General features: G+C 52.0%; 2 protein-coding genes across 9 annotated transcripts in view; one reads left to right on the forward strand and one right to left on the reverse strand.

Moving 5' to 3' along the window:
• Positions 1 to 16,413, forward strand: part of NOL4L (nucleolar protein 4 like) — a gene marked incomplete at its 5' end in the record, with an annotated part of 131,212 nt that extends 114,799 nt beyond the window's left edge. For all 7 annotated transcript variants that reach the window (XM_081011128.1, XM_081011129.1, XM_081011130.1 and 4 more), the window contains 6 exons: positions 4,661 to 4,932; positions 7,085 to 7,270; positions 7,584 to 7,775; positions 10,017 to 10,139; positions 10,557 to 10,758; positions 12,169 to 16,413. In XM_081011128.1, coding sequence (XP_080867254.1) covers positions 4,661 to 4,932; positions 7,085 to 7,270; positions 7,584 to 7,775; positions 10,017 to 10,139; positions 10,557 to 10,758; positions 12,169 to 12,377 — 1,184 coding nt within the window. In that variant the 3' untranslated portion in view covers positions 12,378 to 16,413. The remainder of the gene's footprint in view (positions 1 to 4,660; positions 4,933 to 7,084; positions 7,271 to 7,583; positions 7,776 to 10,016; positions 10,140 to 10,556; positions 10,759 to 12,168) is intronic.
• Positions 16,414 to 17,688: 1,275 nt separating this feature from the next.
• Positions 17,689 to 26,707, reverse strand: part of ASXL1 (ASXL transcriptional regulator 1) — a 32,908-nt gene continuing 23,889 nt past the window's right edge. For both annotated transcript variants that reach the window (XM_081010995.1, XM_081010994.1), the window contains exons 8-12: positions 26,089 to 26,252; positions 25,905 to 26,001; positions 24,047 to 24,152; positions 22,913 to 23,501; positions 17,689 to 22,123 (exon numbers count right to left, since the gene is read on the reverse strand). In XM_081010995.1, the coding sequence (XP_080867121.1) occupies positions 19,331 to 22,123; positions 22,913 to 23,501; positions 24,047 to 24,152; positions 25,905 to 26,001; positions 26,089 to 26,252 (3,749 nt within the window). In that variant the 3' untranslated portion in view covers positions 17,689 to 19,330. The remainder of the gene's footprint in view (positions 22,124 to 22,912; positions 23,502 to 24,046; positions 24,153 to 25,904; positions 26,002 to 26,088; positions 26,253 to 26,707) is intronic.

The following is a 26,707-nucleotide window of genomic DNA, read 5'->3' on the forward strand; positions in this document are numbered from 1 at the left end:
TGTGCTGCAGAGAGTGGATGGGACTAGATCAGCCTTTCGCTGCCATGTGCTGTTGGCGCTCCAGCGGCAGCTCGGGGGCTGCTGCTAATCCAGGGAGAAGCCAAGGAGCAGGCAGCAAGGATGGTCCCGAGGCAGCACACACTTTCTCCCATTGGCCTTTGGGGAGGCCTGCCATTGGCCAGGCGCAGAAGGAGAGGCTCTGTTGCTGTGGCAATGCCTGCCTGGGCTCACTGCACAGCAGCCTGGTGTGCAGCTCGTGCCTCCATGGCCAGGAATAATTCTCCTTAATCCTTCAGAGAGGCATCATTGGATAAAGCTGGGAGCCTCCCTCCGGGAAGGAGCCGAGAACAGGGGGAGGGAAAGCCTCTCAAACTGCTAGGCTGGCTATTCCCCTCCCTCCTGCCCTCCTTCTCCTCTCCATTCACTGGCAGAGATCTGCCCCCGTTACAGGAACTATGCTGGCGGGAGTGGGGAGATCCCCCATGCCCAATGGATCTAGGCAGGCACCAGGCACAAAATGGAAACGTGTGACAAAGCGGGTAGCAATTCACACCATGCAAGAACTGGCAGAGAGGTGGAGAGACTAGGCCAAAGTACTGGCAAGGTGTATTCTGCCCATCTGACTCGCGTATGTATGTCTGCCTGCAAGGCACATTGTGCACTGATGTTCCTGGCTAAGGAGGGCTCTGACCGTGGATTTTTCATATGCAAGTGGGACTCTTCTCATACCGATTCTCTTTCCAACCAGTTGTATCTTACAATGCGCAAATCAAAACATGAAAATGTCCTCTTGTGTTCAGGATTTCTAAGAGGCTCTAGGGAGAAGGTGCCTCTCTCCAGGAGCGGCTCAGAGGTACAAGCAGGCCATTGCAGTTATTTGGGACGGTGAAGGTGCTGAACGCTGCACCCCTGGATCTCCAGCAATATCTCTGGCAATGCCTCTGCCCTCACCCAGTACTTTGAGTATCTGGCATACCCAGCTGCAGAATCTGTGGTAGCAGCCACCTTCTCTACTGAGAAAGTTGCAGAAGCTCAAATTCCTCCTCCAAAGAAAGCAGTGAAGGACCAGGGTCTAATGTGACAGTATTGCTTCCATCTTGGTCAGTAGCAGCTCTTAATTGATAACAGAAGTTCAGGCTGCGTGGGACTCTAGTTCAGCTTTCCACAACCTGGTGGCTTCCAGATGTTTTGGACTACGACTCCCATCAGTCTCAGCATGGCCCCTCAAAACATGTTGAGGGAGCTGGACTGGGGAAGACTGGTCCAGTCTTTTTCTGCTTCTGCAATCTCCAGGCATGCAATGTCTCTTCGGACCAGGCCTCCATACCCTCAACGGAAGCTGAAATGGTAGATATGCCTGCGAGGCAGCTTCCTGTGTTCCTGTGCATAATCAGATTGCCCTCCCTCTGCTCCGCCTTGCAGCCAGAGGTGGAAGGCATGAGAGGTGGAGTCATCACCCAGAGCGCATACTCAGAATTGCTTAGCCTAGTTTAGCTTGAGTACTCTTAAACTCATGGTCCAAGGGCTTTCAGTGACCGACAAATGGCATAGGAATTCTCTCCCCTGTCAGAAATGACTCTGGATAGGATACAAGGGCTTGTGGCACCTGGGCAGATCAGGAGAGCTGGGCAGAGATGCCAGGGGTGTGAAGTGTGTTCGGGGGGGGGGGGGCAGCAACAGCAGGGAGAAGTGGCTCCTGTCTGCCTCTTGCAGCGACACGGAGTGTTGTTTGTTGAGAAGGACGGAAGGGCCTTGGCGAGGGAAGCCATTCCGCAGCTTCCTTGTAGATTGCAGGGGAGGGCGGGCAGGCAGGCAGAAGGAAGGAGAGCAGCCACACCTCCCTGCTCCCCGCCCCCCCCCCACAGCTCCCCTCTGTCACAAGGATGCGGGGCTTTCTCCACCAGCAGCCGCCTGACCCTGATTGTCCTGCCACCTGGGTGAGGAAGCCAGCAGGAGGAAGTTGGGGGCTGCCATCTGCAGCTCCTTTGTTCAGCACCCAGTGCTCGGCCTGTGCAGGAAGCAGCTTTCAGCGAGGCCTTTGCCCTTTCCCCTCTCCCCGCAGAGTTGCAGCACCTCGCGAATCCAAGGATTTGCTGTGGTGGCAGGCGGCATGGGTGGGCCGTCCAGGAGGCTTTGGTGGGAAAGGGTGCGTGTTGCAATGTGCCCCACAAGAGGCTGTGCCCTGAAACACGGCAGGCAGCTGCGCATGTGTAAAAAGAGGCTGCCCACTGGCACCTGATTTGGATCCTGGAGAAAGCAAGCACAGGGTGAATGAGTACATCACATGCTTTCACCTTCTTCAGAGCTGCGCATGAGGGTAGGAGGCTGGGATGTCATCTCCCAGTTGAGCTGCAGTGGGGGGGAGGAGGAGGAGGAGGAGGAGGAGGAGGAGGAGGAGGAGGAGGAGGAGGAGGAAGAGGTGAAGTCCATGCCCTTCTCTGGTGCCCAAAGTCACAGCCGTGGTTTGGGAAGAGGCAGCACAGTGCCATTGCTGAGGGGCTGCTGGGTGCCTAAGTGTGTAAGGAGGCAGAGCCTGCTGCTGCGTGCGAATGCTGCCTGGCCTCTGCGCTTGTGCAGGCAGGGAGACCTGCTCTCTATGATGGATGCCAGGGCTGGAACAAATGTGTCTGAGGGGGGAAGGCAAGGCAAGGCACGTAGGCGATCTCCATGGGAACCAGGGGAGCAGCAGAGCCTGGCAACGGTGGGAGGGGGGGAGGAGCGGGAGGTGGTACATCCGCAGGCTGGGTGGGATGGGGTGGGATCGAAAAGATGGGAGATGGCAGGCGCCGTTTGCCTTGCCCTCGTTCTGCAGGTGGGGGATTGAGGCCGAGGGAGTGCTTTGCCCAGGGCCACGCGTTGGCAGGCTGGCTTTGTGACCACAGTTGCAATGGCAGCCAAGTCCATTGGCTCCCCTCTTGCTGGACCAGAGGAGCTCCTCCAGCATCAGGTACAGACACACATGCTCAGGCATGCTGTGGGCCTTGCTAAGTGGCAAGAGGCCAGTGCATTGTCGTTGCCTCTGCACCCTCAACACAAGGCGCCTGGATTCCGGTTTATTTTCAGTCCAGAGATGTGTTGAGGAAGGCAAGGGACGGGGTGGGCTTGCAGAGAAATGAAGGGCCACCCTCTGAATCTCTGCCCCCATAGCTAGCGCTGGGGACCATCCATTTTAAGAGTGCTGAAAGTGACTGGCGTGAGGCTTCCTATCCCACTGCAAAGGGGGGGAGACGACACACATTCACTCCAGCACCTCTGGTCAAGCAGGTTTTCCAAGTTCTTGAAATAATAGAATAAACCTGCCAAACTGGTTTACTGAAGGCCAAAGAGGGCTGAGTGTACACACCGCAAGCAGCCATCCTTCTTCCTCTCTCTCAGCTTAAGGATCTTCTCACCAGTGTGTACGAAAGGCATCCTTTCAAAGCTGCCCACAGGGAGAGCTCTGATGTTTGGCTCTCACCTTTTCCCCCTCCTGAGCTTTCCCCCTCAGTTGGTTGGCATCTGTCTTTCTCAGGAGACAACAGAAGAGTGTGCCTCTGAGGGTGAAGCCGAACTGTTGGAGTTACAGTGCCTGCTGTGGCTGTAAAGACTGATACAGGAGAGACATGTTTTGTTGCAGGTGGAGGCGTCTGGTTTTGCTGCCACAGGTGCACTATGGGTTTCTTCTCTCTGCGCTCCTCCCAGTGGTCATTCTTCCTCTGGTCACTGCTGTGGATATGCAGCCTGACTGTCCCCAGGCACTGTGGTCATTTGCAAGGGGTTAATGTTGCCGGCTTTCATGTCATCCTCAGTAGTCCTTTGGGAAATGGAAGTTCCCGAAAAAGAATTGCCCAGACTCCTTTGTGAGCTGCCGGTGTGATGATGCCCTCTAGATGCTGTGGGCTGCAACTCCCATCATCCCTGGCCATTGGCCGTGCTGCCTGGGGCTGATGGGAGTTGTAATCTAAAATATCTAGGGAGCCCCACACTGGCTGCCTCTGCGCTACTTCATGATATTTCGTATAAAAAGGGAGCCTTAGGAGCCTGAAGGCAGGTGTACAAGACCTGGGTGAGTGGGGCGGGGCGGGACTGAGTCTCAGTGGCAGGGAACTAACTGGCATGTAATTCTAAAGGACTATGGACATGCTGTCTCACTAATATTTGCCTGGTAAGAAATGCCAGCATTATCTCCACATTTGTTCATTTTGATATTTCTGCACCACCCTTCACCATACAGACATAGGGCAGTTTGCAACATCTTAAAACATGCAAATACACGCAAATACATATACATATACATCTCCGGTGAAAACATCAGTACAAAGTAAATGCAACATAAATGGAAGTAATATAAAATAGCAATGGCTAAAACAGCAACAAATCATGCGCACCCTCACCCTCAGAAGAAGGTGGGCGAAAGAGGTTTGCTTTCCCCTTCTACAGTTTGGGAGCTACCACTGAGAAAGCCCTGCCCTGGGCCTCCGGGTGGCGTTGTTGGGGTTTTTTTTGGGGGGGGGGCTGATGTCGATGAGGGAAGAGTGAGATTGTGCCTTGGGTGACAATACCGCAGGAGCTGTCACTGCCCCTTCCCTGCCGCGGGCTGCAGATTTGAGGCCGCAACAGTAGCAGCATCTTGGGGTCTCTGGTCTTTCTGGTAATGGGGCCCCTTCCCTTCTCTTTGCAGACGATTCCTCCTCAGAGAGCTGCAGCGGGAACGGCTCCTCAACCCTGAACCCGTCCACCTCCAGCAGCACTCAGGGGGATGCCGCCTACCCAGAGATGAACGGGAATGGAGCTGCCGTTCCCATGGATTTCAGTGCCTCCTCTGAGGACCAGCCCATCAACCTGTGCGACAAGCTGGCACCTGCCCACGTCACCCCCTCCTACCAGTCGGACAGTTGCAACGCCGATGGCCTGCGGAGCCGTGCGAAATATGGAGCCAAAAGCACAGCCGAGGTGTGTGTGTGTGGAAAGTGACGGTAGCAGCCAATGACATGGGGAAAGCCCCTGACATGGGGGCAGGGGAAGTGTCCCTCCCCCTAACATCCAATGGCAGTAGTGGAGTTTCCCACTGGCCACAGACACGGTGGCAGAGTCTAAAGAAGACCATGTGGAGGCTGAAGCGAGAGCAGATGACCCATCTAGGTAATAGGAGAAGATCAGTCACCCTGATAAGGAGGCCCTGTGGCCTAGCCTTGCGTTAAATTTAGAGCACTCCACGTTTTGTGTTCCTTCGCCACCGTAGTCCACCGACCAACTACACTCAGACCAGTGCCAGCAAATTTTCCTAAGCCAGGGGCCTTGCTCCTAGTCTTATCTCAGCCAGAAACATTTCCTTTTAGGGCAGAAAGGAAGCAGAGTCACCGGCCTTGGGGGGTCCTGGCCCAGTGGCCCTTCTTTCGTGTGGTTGGAGCTTCTCGCAGAAATAAATGCCCATTGGGAGCCAAAACAGCAGGGGAGCCCTATGGCGTCTGTAGAGAATGACCAGATGACCAGGGCATGGTGAGATGAATTCACCATCTGCTTCATGGACCTCACAGAAAGGGGATTTCCATGGGCAAGAGCTCTCGCCAAGGTTCTGGGGGATTCGCGGTTGCTGACCGGTCCTCATGGTGGTTGAACCTTTCTCTGACTGCTTGGAACAAACAGCTGGGGGTGTGTGTGTTTCAATTTCCTGCTTTGCCTTGTGTGCTTCCTAGCACTGATAACAGAATGCTAGGCCTAAGTTTAATCCAGCACTGCTGTCCTCAAATCCCCAAGGTGGAAGAAGAGGACACTTCAGACTGACCCATATTTTGGGGGTATTAGAGGTACTTTCCTGCTTGTGTGGTGGCACCTCAGTAAAACCTCATCTTACTGTTTATAGCAGAGTTTCCCCCCCCCCCCCGGAGGCAGAGGAGAAGAACAGTAGTCATAGTCAAATTCCTCAGTCAAGAGCTTCTTTATTGCTTGACTGGTTGCATAAGCATTTCAGTTCCTAATATGTACAAACTATTTACAGTGGTACCTCTGGATGCAAACGGGATCCGTTCCGGAGCCCCGTTTGGATCCTGAAGCGAACGCAACCCGCGCCTGCGCGTGCGCGGGTTGCAATTCGCCGCTTCCACACATGCGCATGACGTCATTTTGAGCATGTGCAAGCGGCGAAACCAGGAAGTAACACGTTCCGTTACCTCCGGGTTGCCACAGAGCGTAACCTGAAAACGCTCAACCCGAAGCTACTTCAACCCAAGGTATGACTGTACCTTGGTTCTCAAACTTAATCCATTCTGGAAGTCTGTTCCAAAACCAAGGCGTTCCAAAATCAAGGCACACTTTCCCATAGAAAGTAATGCAAAATGGATTGAGCTCTTCCAGACTTTTAAAACAACCCCCAAAACAGCAATTTAACATGAATTTTCCTATCTGACGAGACCATTGATCCATAAAATGAAAGGAATAATGTACTGCAGTCACACAATCAATCAGTAGCTGAACTGGGTTCCACACAGTCACATACCAAAAAAAACCCTAAAAGAGCCACAAAAACACAAAATAAACAGCAAAAACAGACGGACCTCAGTGTAACACTCAAAACGGAGCACATTTGACTTCCGAAAAAAGTTCGCAAACCGGAAAACTTACTTCTGGGTTTGCAGTGTTTGGGTTCCAAGTTGTTTGAGAACCAAGGTGTTTGAGAACCAAGGTGCCACAGTACATTCTTTCTATATCCAGCACGGTATAATCTCAGTGTGTGTGTGTGTGTGTGTGTGTGCTTTCCTTGTGCGGAAATTGCAGCCTGCAACTTCCTCCCTTTATCTGCACCTGCAGCTGACACCAATCAAGCCAAGAGTGCCACTCCTACACACTAAAGAAAATTCTGGAACCCTCTTTAAAGCTTAAAGGAACTTTTATCTGTTTCTTGAAGAATGTTTTCCTAACATGGGGTGTGGACTTGGGTCTTCCCAGGCATTCACTGTAGAAGTGATGTGGCTGTGCCCCCCTCTGTCCCATTTTAGCCCTCTGCCCCTCTCCCAAAGTTAGAGATCTGTGAGCCGCCAGAAGGCTAAGCAAGACGGTGTAGCCAGGGGGGCGGTTCAAAGTGCTGATTCTTTGTCTCCTCCCTCAGTCGCCGCCGTACAGCTCTGGCAGTTACGATTCCGTCAAGACCGAGGTCAGCGGCTGCCCTGAAGACCTGACTGTGGGCAGAGCTCCAGCCGCTGACGATGACGACGATGAGCACGATGACCATGAGGACAACGACAAGATGAACGATTCGGAAGGAATGGACCCAGAGCGGCTAAAGGCCTTCAATGTATGGGCAGCCCTATGGGGGGAGACAGGGTTCAGTAGCATGCCTGCCCCTTTCCTTTCCCCTGTGAGAGGGGAGGGACTACAGCTCAACGGCCAACCCCATGCTTTGCACACACTGTCCCCTGCTTTAGCCCATCTGTGGTAACTGGTGATGGAGACATTGCCCGAGAGTTTCGGCTGCTGCCAGTCAGAGTAGACCACCCTTCCCCCAGCCTGGTGCCCTCGCCGGACTGGAGCAGGCAATTGTGAACCAGGCAGGCTAGCGATCCGTTCAGGTGTGAGGCAGCTCCCTATGTTCCCTGTTGTTTCTGCAGATGTTTGTACGCCTTTTTGTGGATGAGAATCTGGACCGCATGGTTCCCATCTCCAAACAGCCCAAAGAGAAGATCCAGGCCATCATTGAATCCTGCAGCAGGCAGTTTCCTGAGTTCCAGGAGCGAGCTCGCAAGCGCATCCGCACTTACCTCAAATCCTGCCGCCGCATGAAGAAGAATGGCATGGAGATGGTGAGGGTTTTTTTTAATTATTGTTATTATTATCCCCAATTCCTTCTGCATCTCCTCTCCTAAGATAGTTGAGAACCATCCCAACCCCTGTTACTTCCATCCCTTATTCATATGAGCCTCACTGGACCCAGTCTATGTAATTGCCCTGTGGGATGGCATCTCCACGCTTTTGCCATGATAAGGAAGACTTGGCCACTTTGGGACACCTGTCCAACTCTCTCTCTCTCCTGGGCATCCTCCATTCTCTGACCCTTCCCACTGACCTTGCTGAGTCACCTGGGTGGGATGGGGCGGGGTGTGTGCAGGAAGACTGCTGTTAGATCCTGTGGGCTTTGGTCATGGGGCCCCATAGCAGTTGATAATTTCCACCACTACGTGAAACTTCTTGGAGAGCTTGTCTGGAGAATTAGGGAGTGGTCTCACTCAAATGCTGGCAACAGTCTTCTGTTTTGCATCTTATTTTGGGAACGCTTGGGGATCTTGAATTGGTGCTTGAGTCCAGTAATGGATTGCATGTTTGTAGGAAGCTGAGACCATCTAGTCAACAAAGTTGCTGTTAGGATCAGATTCACTGAGAGTTCTCTTGACCTGGTTTCTGGGTCACTTACATGACAGTCATCAGCTGTGACTTGGTGTGCCTCTAGCCAGTGGCGGAGCAAGCCGATTGGGCACCTGGGGCGGCACGCGTGCCCTGCGCCTGGGGGCGGGGCCAGCCACCCACAGGGGTGAGGAGTCTGCCTGCCTGCCTCCTCCCACTCAGCTGCCCTACAGCTGAGGGGGAGGCAATGGGCAGACTGTTTGGGTCAGCGCAGAGCCTGAGGGGGCTCCAGCCACTGCGTCACTCCCAGGAGAGACGTGTGGCTTGGGCGTGCTACACGCCCCACGGTGAGTGCCGCCCACCATTTTGTCACCCCCCTCAGTGAGGACACACGGCGCGGGCTGCACCTACCACACCAGCTTTGCTACACCCCTGCTTCTAGCAAACTGCATTTCATATCTAAGTTTTCTAGCATTGCCTAAGTTCAGAAGAGAAGTTTTGTTGGCATGTTTTAACATTTTATCCTCTAAGATCCTAGATGGCAGATTTGCCATAGTTCCCTACCATGTTAGGTGCTGTCCTTTCAAACTTAAAATTTGAAACAGTCTCTCCTACATACCTTTGCTGCATATTTTATCAAGGGGTTAGAGAAAGCATAATTTATCTCTTTTATGAGGCGGCTTCCTGGAAGATCCTTGGGGGCTCTTTTGAGCATTTTCCTTGATGGATCTAATAAATGTGTTACCAAACAGGTGACAATATATATGTGAACATTCTAATGTATCCTTGACCCACTACAATGGTTTGTTTCCAACTTGTCACCTGGGAATAATTCATTGATTCTACGGAGGCTTTGATTTTTGTACATCTTCATATGTTCTACTTTGTTAATGGTTGGTAAACATTTGATTGATCTGCCTTTGGTCCTGGAGAGCCACCAGGTAGCTGCTGTGGCTCGGAATGCTTTGGCACAGCACCTTTTCCTGGAAATCATAGATGTTGCCACTGTTTCATGTGCCCAGGTCACATCACATCAAGGTTAGGTTGCTACGGCACATTTTACAGAGGGCTGCCTTTGAAAACTTAGAAACGTCAGTTTCTGAAAATACAGCAAGCAAGGCTGCGGCTGTGGATACTGCCCATGTTGCTTTATCTGGTGTTCACTGATCTTTGTTGGCTTCTGGTTTGCTTGTGGGTACAACATAAAGTGTCCTTAAATCCGGAAAAGTTTTTGTTTTTGTTTTAAAGTGGGGGGAGCCCTAAATGGTTTAGAACCAAGCATGTCATCAGGAGTTTGGAGGGGTTTCAGGACAGGACTTTTTTTTTTATCATGGCACCCAGATTGTGGAATGCCTGATGGGCTTTTCAGCGCATTGTTAACATTCCTTTTGTTTTGTTGTGCCCTGCTTTGGAGTTGCTTCGGTTTTCCTTCCCTGTTACGTGGCTTGGCATTTTGAACGAGCACCCTTAGATTTTACCTCTTGGGTTTTAATTGGTTGCTTTATTTGGTTGTTCTTAACTGATGTGTTCTAAGCATCCTTGGGGGCGTTTGGAAGCCAAAAGGAGGGATATAAGCATGTTAATACAGAACCATTCATTTTTCCCTGAGCTGGTGATTCTTCTCCTTTGACTGTCTGGTCTGCCTGCCCACCCACTGACCCTCTTGTCCGACGGCTGACATTCCTGGCTCTATGTGTCCCCAGACCAGGCCCACCCCGCCCCACCTGACCTCAGCCATGGCCGAGAACATCCTGGCAGCCGCTTGCGAGAGCGAGACGCGGAAAGCAGCCAAAAGAATGCGGCTGGAGATCTACCAAACGTCACAGGTACGGGCCCTGGAGCTGACCTCTGGTTTGGCGCTGGACGCAGGGTTCTGTGCCCTGGGGGTGCTGTGACGGAGCTGCTGCGCCTGCGCTCGCCCCATCGCCACCTGTTCACAAGCTGTGCAGACTGCATATTGCCCTTGTGCTTTGAGAGCAGGCAACGGGTGTGGTGCTATGCAGAGCGGGGGGGGGGGGAGGAAAGAACAGGCCTCTGGGTATTTGGCTTAAAGGGCTCCTCGTCTCCCTCAGCCCCTGCCTGGCTGGAGGGACCTGAGGCCATGCACGCTCCTCCCCCCTGACTGGTACACCCCTTGCTTAGAGACCCATGTTGGGAAAGAGCCTCCTTCATTGCAGGAGGCTGGGCTAGATGACTCTTGTGGTCCCTTCGAGTTCTGCAACTCTATGATTCCTCCCCTGTAGGATGAGCCGGTTGCCCTGGACAAGCAGCACTCCCGGGACTCAGCCGCCATCACTCATTCGTCCTACACACTGCCAGCCTCTTCTTTCTCCCAAGATCCCGTCTATATCAACGGGAGCCTGAACTACAGTTACCGGAGCTACGGAAGCCTTGGAGGCAGCCTGCAACCTGCCTCCTCGCTCCAGACAGGGAATCACAGTAATGGTAAGCAGAGGATGGGGGGGGGGGAGAAGCTCCGGCTCAACACCCCCCCCCCCCCCGCCAATTATGCTTTTAGAAAGCTTTCACTGGTGCCACGGGGAGCTTTTAAAAAGCCTAATTGCTTTGGGGAAACGAGGCAGTTGAGGAGGGGAGGGAGGGGTGCGAGAAGGGGAAAGAGAGAAAGGGGCCAGGAAGAGAATGGAGTCGATGAATGTTTCGTGCGCATGTGAGAAAAAGAGGAAGTGTGGGGTGACTCTGCCCCCCCCCTTTGTGTCTGTCCGCACTCACTACTGGCATGTGCTTGTGGAAGGTCCCCCACAAGCGCATGCAGCCCTCAGGCTGAAGAATGCCTTCTGTGCCCTCAGGTGTTGCCCTCGAAGGGTGAGTCCAGGCCAGAGTCTCGTGAGCCAACACAGCAGCCCCTCGCCCTGTGCGTCTGTCATTCGTTGTGCCTTTGGCCTCAGGAATGGGGGACTCTGGGGCTCCTTTGACAAAATGTGGAAGTGTGAACCCCCGCCATCTTGTCCTGTTGGTTTTTGGGAATGGAGGGAGGATCCTCTGAGTGCCTGTCGTGAGGTGTGCCTCAGTGGCCTCTGGCCTCCTCTCACTCACCGCTTGCCCTCGCTGGAAGGATGTGATTTCTGGAGCCGCAAAAGATGCCTCTCTGGGATTAACGCTTCTCATCCCTTCCTAATGCCTCTTAACTCTGAAGCAAGATCCCACCCTGGGCTCCAGCCACTGAAGCCTAATCCCCTTGAGTGAGAGGAGGAGAGGGCGATGCGTTTTGCTCCTTGAAGATTGCAGGTCCTCGAGTGCACTCTGCCCGGGGGGCACTGGCCCTTCCTCTGCTGGAGAGCCCTGGGGCCTCAAGCCTTCTGCTTGGCACTTTCCCAGTTTGGTTACTTTCTCTTTGTTCAGGGCTCCTTGTCCCATCTCAAACCTGGTATCTCCTGCGCCCTGCTTAGGGCAAATGGTTGGCCTGTCAAGCTTGCCCAAAGCTCCCTCCCTGGCTGTCTACACCTCCCTGGGCTGCCCTGCCTTGCCATCCTTCTGGAGGCAGCCGCAGACAGCCGCAGACAGTGTTTGGGGAGCAATGTGGTCTCAGAGCCCAAACAGCCGTTGCTTGCTAACACTGATGTACTTGCGGGTGCTCCTCTGTTTCTTTAAACATGTGCCCTGCTTTGCCCCTTGGCTCATAGTGGCTTACGACAGTCACACTAAAGCCAAAACAGCCACCCAAATTGCACAGGTTGTGTTCTTCCCGGAGGCTGATGAGCAACACGCATCCCTGTGACGGGAAATCTCTCTTCCGGGGCAGGGCTTTTGGGGAGGAGGGCAGGCTCCCCCGTGACCCGCCTGCTAGCAGCATCCTTTGTGCTTCCTGACCGCCCCTCTCCTGCTCTTTGCCCGCAGGCCCCACCGACCTCAGCATGAAAAGTGGGGCGCCCAGTACCCCCACCCCTGCCACCACCAACAGCACGAACAGGGGGGTGCCAGCCGCCCAGCTCAGCCCCACGGAGATCAGTGCGGTGCGGCAGCTGATCGCCGGCTACCGGGAGTCCGCAGCCTTCCTCCTCCGCTCTGCAGATGAACTGGAAAACCTCATTTTACAGCAGAACTGACTGCTGGCCTCCCTTTGGCTCCTGTGCCAGAAGACACTGTCCTTTGCTTGCAGAGGGGCTCCCTTTGATAATCTGCTCAGGACTGGCCATTGCTCTGCCTACCAACCACCTCCAAGCTGGCACAGGTTCTGACTATTTTTTTATAAGGTGGGATCCAAAAAGATCTGTTTCTTCTTGGAGCAGGAGCCCAGGGCCTGAGGACCTGCCTTTTGAACCTGCCTGTGCCAGTGCACTCCAACACCGACCCAAAGGAGCCGGCCTGCAGCCTGGAGAGACGTAGGACTATTTTGGGGGGGAGGAAGACGTTGGGGTGGGGAGAGCTGGGGGGGGGGATGGAGCTACAGGCACAGTCAGAATTTACTTTTGTAGAGCCCCCTTTCCAGCACCTGCCCCCCCCCATCCTGCCTCTTCCATGTCTTAGAAATTCCATATTTATTGAGAAACGGGCCCTCCCTCGCCAGGATTTCTCCTCCCCTTCTCCCTCTCTCCCCCCACCCCCTAATTTATTTTTCTTTCTTTTTTTGAAAATGAATTTTTGAGTTTGTACAGATTTGCCACTTTTATGTCTGTCAGATGAGGAGGAGGTTTAATCCTGCACCGTCACACATTCCGTCCCATGTTCCCGGGGGGCTGGAGGGTGAGGATGAGGAGACCAGCCGCCCAGGCAGCTGCAGACCCTCTGATTCTTTTCCCACTTTTCCACCAGGCAGCCCTATGGCAGAAGCCGCGGGGCTCAGAGGCCAGCCCCGTCCCCCAGCCACTTCCAGTTAGCAGGACTTGCTCTGGTCACTTTAAAGGAAAAGCCCCTGGGGCCCAGAAGAGAAGCAGCTGCCCAGCCTTCTTCCTCCACACTCTACCTCACTCTGCGTTGTGGGTTTTTTCCAGACTTGGGGAGAGTCCAGTCGTCAACCCTCAGGGGCATTTGAGCCAGCAGACCAGGCCTGTTCCTCGCTGCCCTTCCTAACTTTGTTTTTTGGGGAGGGGCAGGGTTGCATGAAGGGGAAAGGGAAGGGATGAAATGCAGCTTCCTGTTCACGTCATTCCTGGAAGGGTTTTGTTTTTTATATAAAGGCTTTTTTGCAGCCAACTAGGCAAAGGACTCCTGCAAGAAGCCCAGTTTCTGATGCGTGGAACTGGGCTTGAGCCACTACTTTCTCCCCTCCAGTTCTCCTTCCCACAGCCCCCGCCCATGCCTCTCCACCCACGAAATGCACTTGCTTTTTTGCTCAGTGCAATATTTTTTCAGTGCTGCTAAAATCAGGAATGGAGGAGCTGAGGCAGCAGAGCCAGGCCGTGGGAACTGCTCAGTGCCCGCAGAGGACACCAGAAAGCCCAAGGCCTCAGAGATGGGGTGAATTTGCTACACCTCCCCTCTGCTCCCAGCTGGGTAACTTTGACTGCCCCCAAGCTTCCCCGTGATGCCACAGCTTGCTAGGGAAAGGGCCACAGAGTACCAGCCCTTGCAAAGTTTAGGAGAAATTTGCAGCAGCAGCACTCCTAAGTTGGAAGCTCTCCCATTTAGGGCCCATAGGCCAGGAATACTGGGCCATTTTCCTATCGGAAGTGAACTTCTTTCGTTCAGAGTTTTTATTTGCCTTGTTTCATGAGGTGAAAGAAATACAACACTCCATTCCTACGCCCAGTTTGTACGGAAACGACTTTTGCTTGTTTGAGAGGAACCTTCTTCCCCGTATATTTGCTTGGGATCAGACTTAAGTTTTAAGCCACATTTTGTACCCAAGAAGTTCTCAGGAACAAACTACTGCAGACCCTTGGCAATTGCGGCTGTTCGTGGCTCGGTTGCATTGTTTCTCCGTGAGCGTGGCTTTGTTGCACATGAGAATTCCTGATCCTAGTTCACATCCCCAGAGTTTCTCTATTTTGAGTCCGCCGAGTGACACCCCAGGGGTTCCAGGGAAGGCCCTCCTTCCAGGCCCCCTTCTCTCTTGATTTCCTCTGCAGCAGAGAACACCCAGGTGCGCGTGACCTGCTGCTTCTCCCTCTCTACTTTGATTTTCTGTAAATATTTATTATTGTGAAAGGCCCAGGAAAGAATCAGCCCTTACCACACCGCTTCTGTGCAACCCTGAGCGTTGAAAGTGTGGCAGAGACAATCGCTGTCCGTAATAAAATCCTGGTGTTCGGTTTTGTCATGTGCGGCCTTCGCATTGCTGGGGGCGCCACCAGGAGCCATAGCCATGAGGCGTGGGGGGGGGCTGTTTACCCAAGAGAACAGGCTGCTTAGGTAAAGGTCTCCCCCACCCCACCCCACCCCGGGTGTAACTTTTTAGAGTCCTCTTCACTAGATCACTTTGGAACTTGGCTTCGTGTGCGTATGTTGCTGCTTTCGTTTTTTAAACCACTGGTTAGAATGTTTTGAGACTGATCTGGTAAGGCTCATGGAAAGAGACCAACGGGAAAGCCAACCGGGGCTCACAACCGACATCAGGGTTGGGTGGAGTTCAGGTAAGTATAGCATCCGTGGTCACATTCGGGCCACGGAAGCCATCTTTTGTGTGTGCGTTTATAGCTCTAATTGTCTTAGGACATCTCTGTGGTCTTCAGCCGATGATCCCTATTGAGTAGGGACCCCGATTCCTGCAGAAGGCCCAGCCCACCTGTTCTTAAAAACAGGACAAGAACCCACAGAACTCATGGGCTAGCAGGTCTTTTTACAAAAACCGAGGAGAAATCTCCACCCACAAGTCCCTTCCCCATAGCAGCATTTTGGGCCAGGGAAAGGCATTCGCAGGATTCCAAGTAGAAACCCCCCCCCCCAACATTCTCCCAACACTGGAAGGCCCTCCCCTCTCTCATAGACGGCTGTAACGTTTAGTACCAGTTCATTTACGAGAAATGCTGCTTTGAACTCAGAGGGTTAAATAAGATTTTGATTTGTAATTTTTTGTAAAACTTTTTACAAGGTAGCCTAGTGATTTCACCGGAATACCAACTACAATCTGTCCATGGTCTGATTTTTATATAATTTAGTGGTGCTTTAGAGAAAGTTCGGTTTGGTTGTTGTTTCAGAGCTGTACAGCTCAGTTCTTCGCCTGTATCTACCTAAGACCAATGTGAACCTTTGTACTTTTTGCTCCTGACTTTGGACTCAGTGAAAGTGTACTGTTTACATGTACAGAACTCCCAGCACATCCCGTGTTCTGCAAGACCTGCTCTTGGTGAGACACCCCCTCACCCTTGTTCATCTGCTTAGCAGAGCCACAGACTCTCTCATCGGCACCCTGCCCATCTCTCTGCACAAGCGCGCATGCCCGCCCCACTCCTGGGATGTGCTGCTGCAACCCAAAGGGTTTGTACACAAGCCATTCCATGTTCTCCAGCGACCAGCTCAGCTATCGGGATCTTTAGTACGGTAGGACTAAGGTGAAAGCAAACAGCTAGAATCTCCCTCGCTAGTCAGTCCACAGGATGGCACGACTTAATTCTGTCTTCTGCTTCCTGAGCACCAGGGCACAAGAAACGGGGGCTGTGGGGCACCCAGGAACGAGACCTTCAGCAGCTATTGACAAAGCCCAAGAGGCACCCAGACTTCCCTAGAGACGCTAGAGGAAGGCAATGGCACTTAAAACCAGCTTGAGAAGGTGACACTTTATGGCTTAAATCTCTTGAATTCTAAAAAAAAAAGACCTTCCCCGACAGGCACCTATGCAACTTCATGTGGCTCTTCTAAGCAGATGGGCACTTCCTCCTCCATGTGCTATGGAAATACTTTTTGTGTTATATACAGTGGATCTTTTTCCAGTAAATGTGGCTTAATATTTTAATTCTTAGAACGTGTGTTTGTTCTATGTAATGCAACTTAATTCTGTTCTGTTTGTGAAATGAGTAGCACAGGCCAACCTCCTTGTCCCATTCACTTAAAAAGACCAACGAGCTGTTTAAATCGAGCGGTTCTTTCCATCCATGGTATTACTTGCTAAATGCACTGATTTCATAAGTATGTGGAATTTTTTTGAGTCTGTATATCATATTATAAGACTGAATCTACTTAATAAACACTGTATAACAAACAGAATGCATCTTCTAGTTTCCAGTGTGGCTACCAAGCAGCTGTAGACTTCTCCCATCTATAGGCCTACGCAGAGCAGTGTTCTGGTCCAATCTGTTATTATTTTAATTAATTAAGCATCCTCCCTTCACCCTAAGGTCCCAGGATGAGTTACATTAAAACCCGTTTAAAATAACTTATGAAAAAATAAATATATGCACCTCATGCCAAAAGCCAGGGTCAAACAGGCACCTTTCTTCAGCATTTGATGTCAGCTTTATAATAAAGTTGCTAGGTGCACCTCTGGGTGCGGGGAGGGAGTTCCATAGCTTAAAGGCCACCACAGAGGCCATCTCTCTGTCTACCACCTTCCAGGCCTCTTAAAGGACAGAGGAACTACCACCAGGCGGCCTCCCCTACCAATCTCAGCACCTGAGGTGGTCTTTTGGGTATTTGGGACCAGAGTCATTGAGGTCTTTAAACACCAATGTGAGCACCTTGAATTGGGCCCAAAACTAAACTGGCAACCAGTGCAGCTGTTTTAACACACAGGTTAAAGAATCCCTGACAGTTAAGTCCAGTCGTGAATGACTCGGGTTGCGGCGCTCATCTCGCTTTACTGGCCGAGGGAGCCGACGTTTGTCCGCAGTTTTTCCGGGTCATGTGGCCAGCATGACTAAGCTGCTTCTGGCGAAACCAGAGCAGCACACGGAAATGCCGTTTACCTTCCCACTGGAATGGTACCTATTTATCTACTTGTACTTTGACGTGCTTTGTCGCAGGGATTCGAACCGCCGACCTTCCGATCGGCAAGCCCTAGGCTCTGTGGTTTAGACCAACAGCGCCACCCACGTCCCTTAACACATGTTAAATAGAACCCTAGCCAGTAATGTAGCCGTTGCATTTTTGGACCAACTAATGTTTCTGAGGCGTCTTCAAGGGCAGCCCCACATTCAGTGCATTGCAATAATCCAATATGGCAGTTACCAGAGCATGGAGTATGGTGGCCGAGTCATCTCCCTCCAGCAGCGGTTGGAGTTAGTGAACCAGCCAGAGCTGAAAAAGGCAATCCTAGCCGCCAAGACCACCCAAACCTCACGACAGCATTGAACACAGGAGCACGCCTCCCATCTGCAAATCTCCTAGGGGAGTGCAGCCCCACCCAGGGCAACTTCAGTGTGGGATGCTTTCCGGCAGGGAGCTGTGTTACTGCATTGCACAAGAAGCAAGTCTCCAGAACATCCCTCCTTGCTAATTACCATGCATGGAACTGGTGAAATATCATAAGATTAAAACCACAAGTTTGCTTTTTCAAAATGTTTATTTTTTTTCCAATACCACAAGGGACATACAACACCAGGGGTCATCAGAGAGGACTCCCCCTCCCCACCAGACCAGCATCAGTCTGTACACTACAGTGGCCCCGAGGGGGTGCAGAGTGAGGGGCCCCAACTCTGCCCCCCCATCTTTGGTAAGCAGGTTTTAGACCATCAGCTTAGTTGCCTTTAATACCGCAATTCTTTTAACCTCTCTCATCTCCACGTTTCCAACTAAAAAGCTGCTACATTGATTTAAGAGTAAACCTTTCTGGAAAACGAGGTCCAGGTTTTACACTTCTATAGCTTTTGAGCGGGGAGGGCTACAATTAATGAAAAAGAGGAGTCCGGTCAAGGAAGAGGTAGGTAGGAGCTAAAGGAGAAGAGGAAGATGACTGACCTTCGCTATCCATTTGCTCTAATGAAAATGGAGTCTTTGCTTCCTCCCTTGCCCCTCAAGAGGGAAGCCCGCTGCAGCCAACGCAGGGTACCCCAAGGCGAGGTGCGCTGGCTTGCCTGCTCCCACCGGCTAAACGTGCCACCTGAGCGTTTGCCTCCAGCTCCCTCTAGAGTTGCAAGAGGGGCAGTGAGAAGCACAACTTCAGAGCCAGAGCAGCTGAGCGAGACCTGAAACAAACGCTGCACCTCTCGCTCAGAGAGCAGGAGAGGCCGTTGCAGGCGTGAGGCAGGACAGGACACAACAGCTCCGATTATGGACAGCAATTAGTAACTGACACCACTTTAATGCAATACTGCTGCAGCCTGAAAAATAAATGAATTTTAAAAAACCCTTTTATGTACATAACATCAATTTACAGAATTGCCCAGTACTGTGTACAACATATAAATACATGATCCAACAGATGCATAGAGGGTACATATAGGAGCCAAACATTTCACTTTTTACACCCAAGAACAAAAAGTTAAAAAATTTCTGCTTAGAAAATAAAAAGGTCACACCCAGCCCCACTGCCCCTTGGTGGTTACAATTCCTCTGGCGCAGAGGCTGCCTGCGACAGAAGACAATGGCAGCTGAAGCCTCTGCCCGACACAGCTGCGCACAGCCAGGCCCCTCCAATACGGAAGATGACGCCACACTCACCATCTCGGTGGTGACCCTCATCCTGCAGTCCAGCCCTGAAGCCCACAACCATTTATTTCCTGCTCTCTCTAAGTGGAAGGATCTAGAAAAACCAACCACCTCTCTCCCCCAACCCAAGCCAGGGAGATTGCAGGAAGGGAGAATGGAAGACTGAATTCTGCTCCCCCTGCCAAGCGGGGTCTACTTAACCCAGCCGCTAAAAAAGAAAGAAAAAAGGATGGTGCTGGCTCCAGTTCCCATGGAGCAAACCCTCCCTCCTCAAAGGGCTCAAGGAACACAAATCACTAGGGCCAAGAAAGGCATTAAGCAAGCAGAATGTTCAGCAATTCTTGTGGGTGGGGGCAGGGAACCCCTCAGAAACGGGATGGTCCAATCCTAGCAGGAAAATCAAATATACAGTGCTAACATTGCCTCTATTATGACCAGAATATCTTGTGTACAGATTCCAGAATCCTCGTTATCAAAACAGACACACGAAATATACAGCTCCCACCCCCCCAAATCCCTTTTCCAGGGCCGTAATTCATCATCTTACCACAAGGCACAACACACAAAGCTTGGAGGGGCCAATACAGTCGTCATGACAAAACGCCCCACAGCCTTTGCACATGATCATGGCTTTAAGGCTGCATGAACACTTGAGTGAAATCTCTTCCATGCTGCCGCTATCGGCAAACATCTGTGCAGAGAGGGACATGCCACGGGACGCGGCAAAGTTCGCTTTGTGGCTTAGCTGCATCATGCTTCCTGCAAGGCTCCTGGGGAAGCCTGGCACGCTGGAGGCGTAATTAAAGCCGGCAGAATTCAGCTGCAGCTTTGAAAGCTTCCCGTAAAACGCCTGCTTGATGTTGAGCTGGGAAGGGATGGAGGAAGGCTCCAGGGGTTGGGCAAGTCCCTTCCCCAGTTCCCTTGGCCACTTGAAAAAGGGCAAGTTCCCAACAAGAGGGCTGCTTTGCAGGTGCTCCATCAGCTCCACAGGGCTTGGAGGGGCCTCCTTCCTCTTCTCCACGTTCCTCTTGGCTGGGCCAGAGCATGGCAGGACCTTCTTGTTCTCCACTCCTCTGCCGCCGCCTCCTCCAACGTGCGCACGCTGCTTCGGAGGCCAGTCTTCCCGTGTGACTTGCACGCCATGTCCAGGCGCGGCACTCTTGGGGGGCGGCAGCAGCTTACTGTGTGAAAGCATGCCCAGGATGGGAGAGGGTTCCAGGACTCTGGGGTACTGGGCTCTGGCAGCTGTACTGCAGGGGAAGCCAGAGCCAAAGACCTTCTTCCCAAGAGCTCCTCCTCTCGGTTGATCTGGACCCAGAGAGGTTGTGCCGGTTGCTTTCAGCTTCTCTTCTGGGCTCCCAGGGGCAAGAGATTCTGCAGGGACAGCGGCAGAGGAATCTTTTCTATTGTTGTAAGTGCAGGAAGAGAACGCTGCTCCTCCCAGGCCCAGCTTATCAGGTTTCTGGGAAGTACCCACTGCTCGATCTGGAGAGTCTGAGCTTTTCTCTGGGTCCTTCTCTACCCTCTCCACAGGCAAAGGTGTTGGGCCAGAAGTGCACTGCCTCTTGGGGAAGTCCCTCGGAAACCTTGGTGCACAGTATCCATTGCCAACTTCAACACTTATGTCCAACCCCTCATCCCTAGAGGGCTTTTGGAAAAGGGAACTCTTGCACTTGCTCTCCACTGGAAAAGAACAAACTTTGTTCAGAGAGGAGGCTGCAGCTACTATGTTAGGGCTGCCATGGGCCCCTGGAAGAACTGCTTTGAGAGGCAGTCTTCCCTTGAGCAACTGAACCACCAGAGGGTTGCTTGCTTCTATAGACAGAGGCTTGGGGGTCTCCACCACCAGAGGTCTTTCCTGGCCTTCTGCATCAACACGGAGGGAAGATTCACAAGCTTCCTGCAGACGAGATGCCTGCGGTTGACAGGTGTTGGTGGCCCCTGCTTCTGACGGCAAGCCCTCCCTGCACAAGGAAGTGTCAGTTCTAACCAAACTTTCTAATTTGATCCTGTTATATTCCTCCTGGTGGCCCCTGTCGGGATCAGCTCCTTTCTCGGTAGCTTTGCTGTAGTGCTGCCCCAACTCTGCGCTCTCATCCGTCAGCTCAGCTTCCAAGTCGGATGCTGTCTCTGTTGTCTCGCTCAGAATGCTCCTGGTTTCCTCGTCACTGGAGGGGCTGGTGCTTGGCTTGGCCTTCGCCTGCTGTCCGTCTGTCTCCACTCCTGTCCTCAGCAACACCTCCCATGGGGGAAGGCCTTCAGACAGCAATGGCTTCGACAGAGAAGCTTCATCCTTGCTGGTGGTGTGTAGCCCGCCTGCCGTTTCTCTTTCGTGCTGCTGTGGGGCCAGCTGGCTTGGGGCCATGTGGAACTGTGAGGAGAGTTCCTCTGTCCCGACAATGCTGAAGTTCTCTGGATTGGGGATATGCTCCTCTATGTTTGGGCCAGGTGTCATATCTAGCCCCTTTTCTAGTTTGCTCTCCAGACCAACGGTACGGCTAGAAGTACCAGAGGTGGTTTCTTTCAGAATAGAGGCACAATTCGGAGGGGAACAGTGGCCATGTTCATGCCCTTCCGTTCTACTTGCACCTTTGAAGAGAGCCACTGGAGAACGGCTTTGTTTGCTGCTTGGAGAAAATTCACTTCCCTCCTTCCTACCACGTCCCTCCTGGGAAGCAGCGCCTGCAGACGGTTCACTACTTATATCACTTGGGAGCTGCCCAGAGCTGCCCACTGGCGTCTCCGTGGCTAGGTGACCAAGGGACGGCTCGGCCACAGCGCCTCCCAAGCAGCTGCCCCCGGAAGCTTCTGCAAGCTGGGTAGCACCTTCAGACCGAAGTGAAGTCAGGCTGGAGGCCTGCCCAAATGCAAAATCTCCCTCAGCCTGCAGGGAAGAGGCCTTCTGCACGCAAGAGTCCGCTTTGGCCAGCTCAAAGCCGGTCTCCTCTTCTAGGTGTGAAAACGACAATAGCTGTGCTCGCTGTAAATCTGACCTGCACTTCCCACGAGTTCTCTTCGGTCGCCAGTATTTGGGGCGGTGACCGGGCTGCCGGATCCTGCAGCCGCTGCTGCTGCCGCCACCACCACCACCGCCTTCATCCGTGTTCCTTCCACCTCCTCCCGGCCCACCCCCACCTCCAATGGCGGTGGCAGGAGAAGCAGCCTCTCGCTGGATCCTGCCTTGCACAGCACAGGCCTTAAAGTCAGCAGAGGCTGAGTCCCCGTTTCTGTCCTGGCTGGAGGGTTCTGTATTGGGGATAATCCTAGGACATATCTGGTAGGCTGGCTGACCTTTAACCACCCAGGGGGGTTTGATGCGGGAAAGTTGAATCTGTAAAACAAGCAGACAAGAACAACAACAGTTTTACACAATGCACTGGTGCTCAGGTATGTGTGCTTTAGAATTACTGCACAGGAGCCCTCGATGGGGCTCCAGAAAACTTGCAAGCACGTCATTTCAACTGTTATTCTCAAAAGATTTCTGGGAATGCAGTCAGGTAAAGGCATTCATTACCAGAGTCCTAGGAAGAAGTAGTATCTGATAAGCTAGTTGGGTTTTTGTTGTACTGTCTTTTAATGCTTTTCATTGTTTTTGCAAGAACCTTGAGCTCTGGGCAGGCAGCAAATAAAACACTTCTGTAAAAAAATCTATGCCCAGGAAAACCTTTCCAACTCAGGCCTTTTCTCACCCAGAAGGTGCAAGCTGAAGCTCTGCCAAGAGTGAAGCTCTAGGAATTGACCCAAATGGGACTGGGGCAGAGGGTATGGGAGAGGCTCTCCAAAGTTGTCCAAGCGGGGCCAAGTTAAGAGGACAGTGCCCAAAGCTCTTAATGGCATGGGTGCATTTAAGCTATACTGAACCAAGCAAAAGGCTTTGTTGGAAGTAACTGCAAGAGGAACCCTCCATTTACAGACGAGCAAACAGAAGAGAGAATAAGCTTTCTTTCTGAGGGAGGGAAGGCATTTCCAAGCTCATCCACCTGCTTGCTTGCCTTCCTTCCCCACCCATGCCCAGAGGGAGAGAGAGAGGGAGGGAGACGTATCGAACACAGGCTGCTTCAGGTCGCTCTAGCCCTGGTCCCCAAAGGCCTGGAGGACCTGGTATGAGGCTGTTACCTACCCGGATGGGTGGGACTTTGGGTTCCTCTTTGGTGGGCTGTGGCTTTTCTGGGTGAACACTTTCAATTGTGTTACGAAAGGACTGACGATCTTCAAGCCGGGGCTTCTTCTCGGGGAAGGAGGCAGAGGCAGCCTGCTCAAAGCACTTCCTCTTCTGCTCCTTGGACTCCTGGTCTTGGGGCTCCTGGGACAGGCTGGGGATTCTGCCCAACGTGGCAGCCGCCGGCATCGCATCTTCTACCTTGCTCTGGATCCTGGTGGCCTCAGGCGAAATCTCCGATTTCGGAGACACCCGGCTCCTTTCGCACAAGTCCACTTCCGGCTTCGCGTCCCTCTGACTGGGGGACTTCGGCTCCGGGGACGGTGCCTCTTTGGCCGCCGCCTCCACGTGCTCTGCCTCGCAGAGTTTGCTCAGGCTCTCCCGGGTTCTGCACCGGAGGGCGCGCTTCTTCAAGTGTCCGTCTCGCTGCCGCGTGACAGGGCCACGCTGCACCCTTGGAGATTCCTCTTGGGCAGCTGAGGCAGCCCTGGTTTCTCTGTTGACTGGAGCTGCTTTTTCTTGCTGAGGCGCCTCAATAGTCAAGCCCAGCCTGTAGGTCAGGGACACAAGGCAGGAAGTGAAAGGAACCCCAAATTAGTTAATGGTATTACTGCTGATTCTACTGGAACTTGACACCTTGCCTGAGCCAGTAGCCAAGATCAACTGGGGCACCTCAGGATAAACTTAGGTTGTTGTACATTATAAAGCAATTCTGCGTTGAATTTCTACAGCATTTTTAAAAAGTGCTAATTCTTGCTAGGTCAACCCATTACCTTCATATTCATTTGCCAAAACTTTAATTGCCCTTGCAAATTGAAAGACCTAGGGTGATAGCCAGCATTAGGAACTTGGGTCAATTAAATTAGATTAGTCTATTCCAAGTATGACTTGGCTGGATATCACCTGTAAAAAATCATTTTAAAAATTAAAAGGTTGGAGGTAGAGATGGTGAACTGTGGCCTCCCTGAGAGAGTTAAACCTCTGCAGGTCCCCTTGCAACACTACACCCCCCCCCCACAAGTGATAGCACAGAAACAGGTGAAGTTAGTTTGTGGTTTTGTTTTTTAAAGATATTCAATAAAAACACCCACTTACTTTTGCCCATAGTAGTCCTCAAAAAACCTCTCCTTCCACTGCTCTGTTTTCTTTTCCTTCTCCATTTCTTGTCTTATGCGAACCTGCATTTCATGAGTGAACTCCCCTGCAAAAAGGCCAACAATGAGAAGCTGGAAGCAGCAGGTGCTAGTATCCCAACTCAACAAAAGTCGCATCAGGAAAGTGCATGGCCGGGTTAAGTCCAGGGCAGAAGAGACCATACTTCTGCGCTCTTGTCAGGTGAGCTGTAATGATCTCAGGGGGGCTCTGCCTTGGTGCCAAAGGGACAGCATTAATTGGGGCAAAATCATTTTTAAAAACCGATCAACGTGGGGAAACTTTGCTGAATGCTTTACATGTTGTTTGAAATCTTATGTTAATTACATATGAACAACTTTTTCTTTAACTGACAGAGTTCTACTAACTGTCTTAAAGGTGGAAACACAATGCTGCCATTCTGCTTTTGCAAAAGATCTCCCCTTTTCCTCTCCCCTGCAGTCCCTCATGCATCTTCAAGATCTGCTCCAGAGGGTGCATGAGAAAAGGAGAGCAAGGGGAATAAGCCCCGTTGGATGCAGCTGAATGCTTCAGAGCAACAGGGGAGCCATGATCCGGGGAACATTGGAGTTTTCCCCAGCGTTTCAGGGGTTCCTCAATGAGGAAACAAGTATGGTGAACAAGGTTTCCCCCCCAAACGCAGCTTGTTCACCACACAACTAATTGTCCTCTGCAATGTATAGCTAGAAGACAGCCTGGGCAAGATCCGAAGCACCTACTTAGTTTGCATGAGGACAATGTCAATGCCAAAGAGGGTGCCCTAGGTTAGAACAAAGCCCAGAATCGTTTGCAACAAAGTGGCTCCATGGCAGACGCTCACAGGTTTCTTAGAATCCAAGTTGGTGCCAAAAGCTGTTATCTTTGAAAGGGAGATAAAAGGAAACCTAAAAGTATTTTGGCTGCCTTCCTCTTTAGAGATTTCTCCCTCCAGGGATTCAGCAAGATGAGGATCTGTAATCTTTTAATACAGACTCATAGCTGAAAGGATCGTATATACCCTGCCTTTTCACTAAAAGTATACAGTGATCAAGTCGGCTAAAAATAAATTCATAAAAACAATTGCACGAGTCTCTGATTTTAGAGTGGCTTCCTGGCCTAGGAGGTGGAAGTACAGTGGTAACCCTGGTTTTCGAACGTAATCCATTCCAGAAGACAGTTTGATTTCCGAAACATTCGAAAACCGAGGCGCAAAGGGCGGTTGGCAAATCCAGTAGAGAAAATGGGGGGGGGGGGCGCGGCTCAGCGGAAGCCGTTCGACTTCCGAGGCGTGTTCGAAAATGGATACTTCCGGGTTTTCAGCGTTCGAAAACCGAAACGTTTGACTTCCGAGACATTCAAAAACTGAGGTACCACTGTACTTCTGAGCCATGCACGTCATTCAAAATACTTAAGAGCCAAATTGATGATCTGCCCTGAAAATACAGAGGTATCACCACCGATGCCTCATAATCCACCAGAAGCTTCCTACAGATTTTTTTTTTTCAAGTCACCTTCCACAACTGAGCAGAGCAGGAGGCATCCGAGGCCTCGCACTCCAACAGGCTTTGTTGCTATGGCAGACAGAATTAGATTTTACTGAATCTGTCTGCAAGGTGGAAGGTCAGCGAAGAAGATGGATGCTGACACTGGGAAAAAGCCGCCAATGTTTCTGTTAAGGTTGTTTGGAGCCTGTGCTGCTGCCACCTCATAAATCAAAACAGGCGCAGAGTGACTTGCACCACCACAACGCAGGATCCGGGCAGTTCGACTTAATACACTGCCTGGCCTCTACCAAAGCAGCCGCTCCACCCCAGGCACCTACCATCAGCCAGTCTCTCTCTCCAGCTCTGGGCTGCGTGGGTGAAGAACTCGTTATTCAGAGCGCTCCCACTCAGCCGCATCAGCCCATCCGTCCCGGCCTAAAAGGCAACAAGCCACAGCAGATGAGAAGCTTGCACAAGTGTCGCAGAACAGAGGGGCAAGACGTGGCCGGTGGGGATCCGTACCTGCCTGTCCACTTCAGGGAGAAGGAGAAGAAGCTGCTGCTGGAAGTGCAGGGGCAAAACATTGAAGGTCCTGGAATTTATCAGCGCTCGCAGGTTTGTGTTGACGAGAATGGAGCCAGGCGTCTCAAAGTCTATATCATCGCCTCGGTTCCTCTTCATTTGTCCTGCAGATTCCGAAGAGTCTCATAAAACTAGGAATATTTACACAGTCTACATGCAAGAGGCCCTGCCTGCAACCCGGTAGCTGTAGCCCTCCAAAACACAGAAGGCGCTTCCAGGCAGGTTTCCACAAATCAACACAGACAGCAGTAGAGGCCGATACAGGCAGCTTCAACAATTAGGTCTTTCAAAAGACCTTGGCATCACCTGAATGCCAAGCACAATGGAGCCACTTCGAAACCACTGAGGCTTTCTGCTTCAGGAGGAAAACAGCTGGAGCATGTCTGGACAGATGTGTGAATGAATGAGTGTAGCAACTACCCCCCCCCCCAGCAAAGTGACAGGCCCCCAAAGGAGAGAGAACTGGCCTGGGGCTGCTTGCTTCGGGCAGTGAACACCTCCCCAGCCCTATACTTCGGGGCCAACAGGAGCATCCACCTCCAGCCATTTAAAAAACCAC

This window comes from Podarcis pityusensis, assembly GCF_964106645.2.
Source record: "Podarcis pityusensis genome assembly, chromosome: 6".
Classification (NCBI taxonomy): domain Eukaryota; kingdom Metazoa; phylum Chordata; class Lepidosauria; order Squamata; family Lacertidae; genus Podarcis; species Podarcis pityusensis.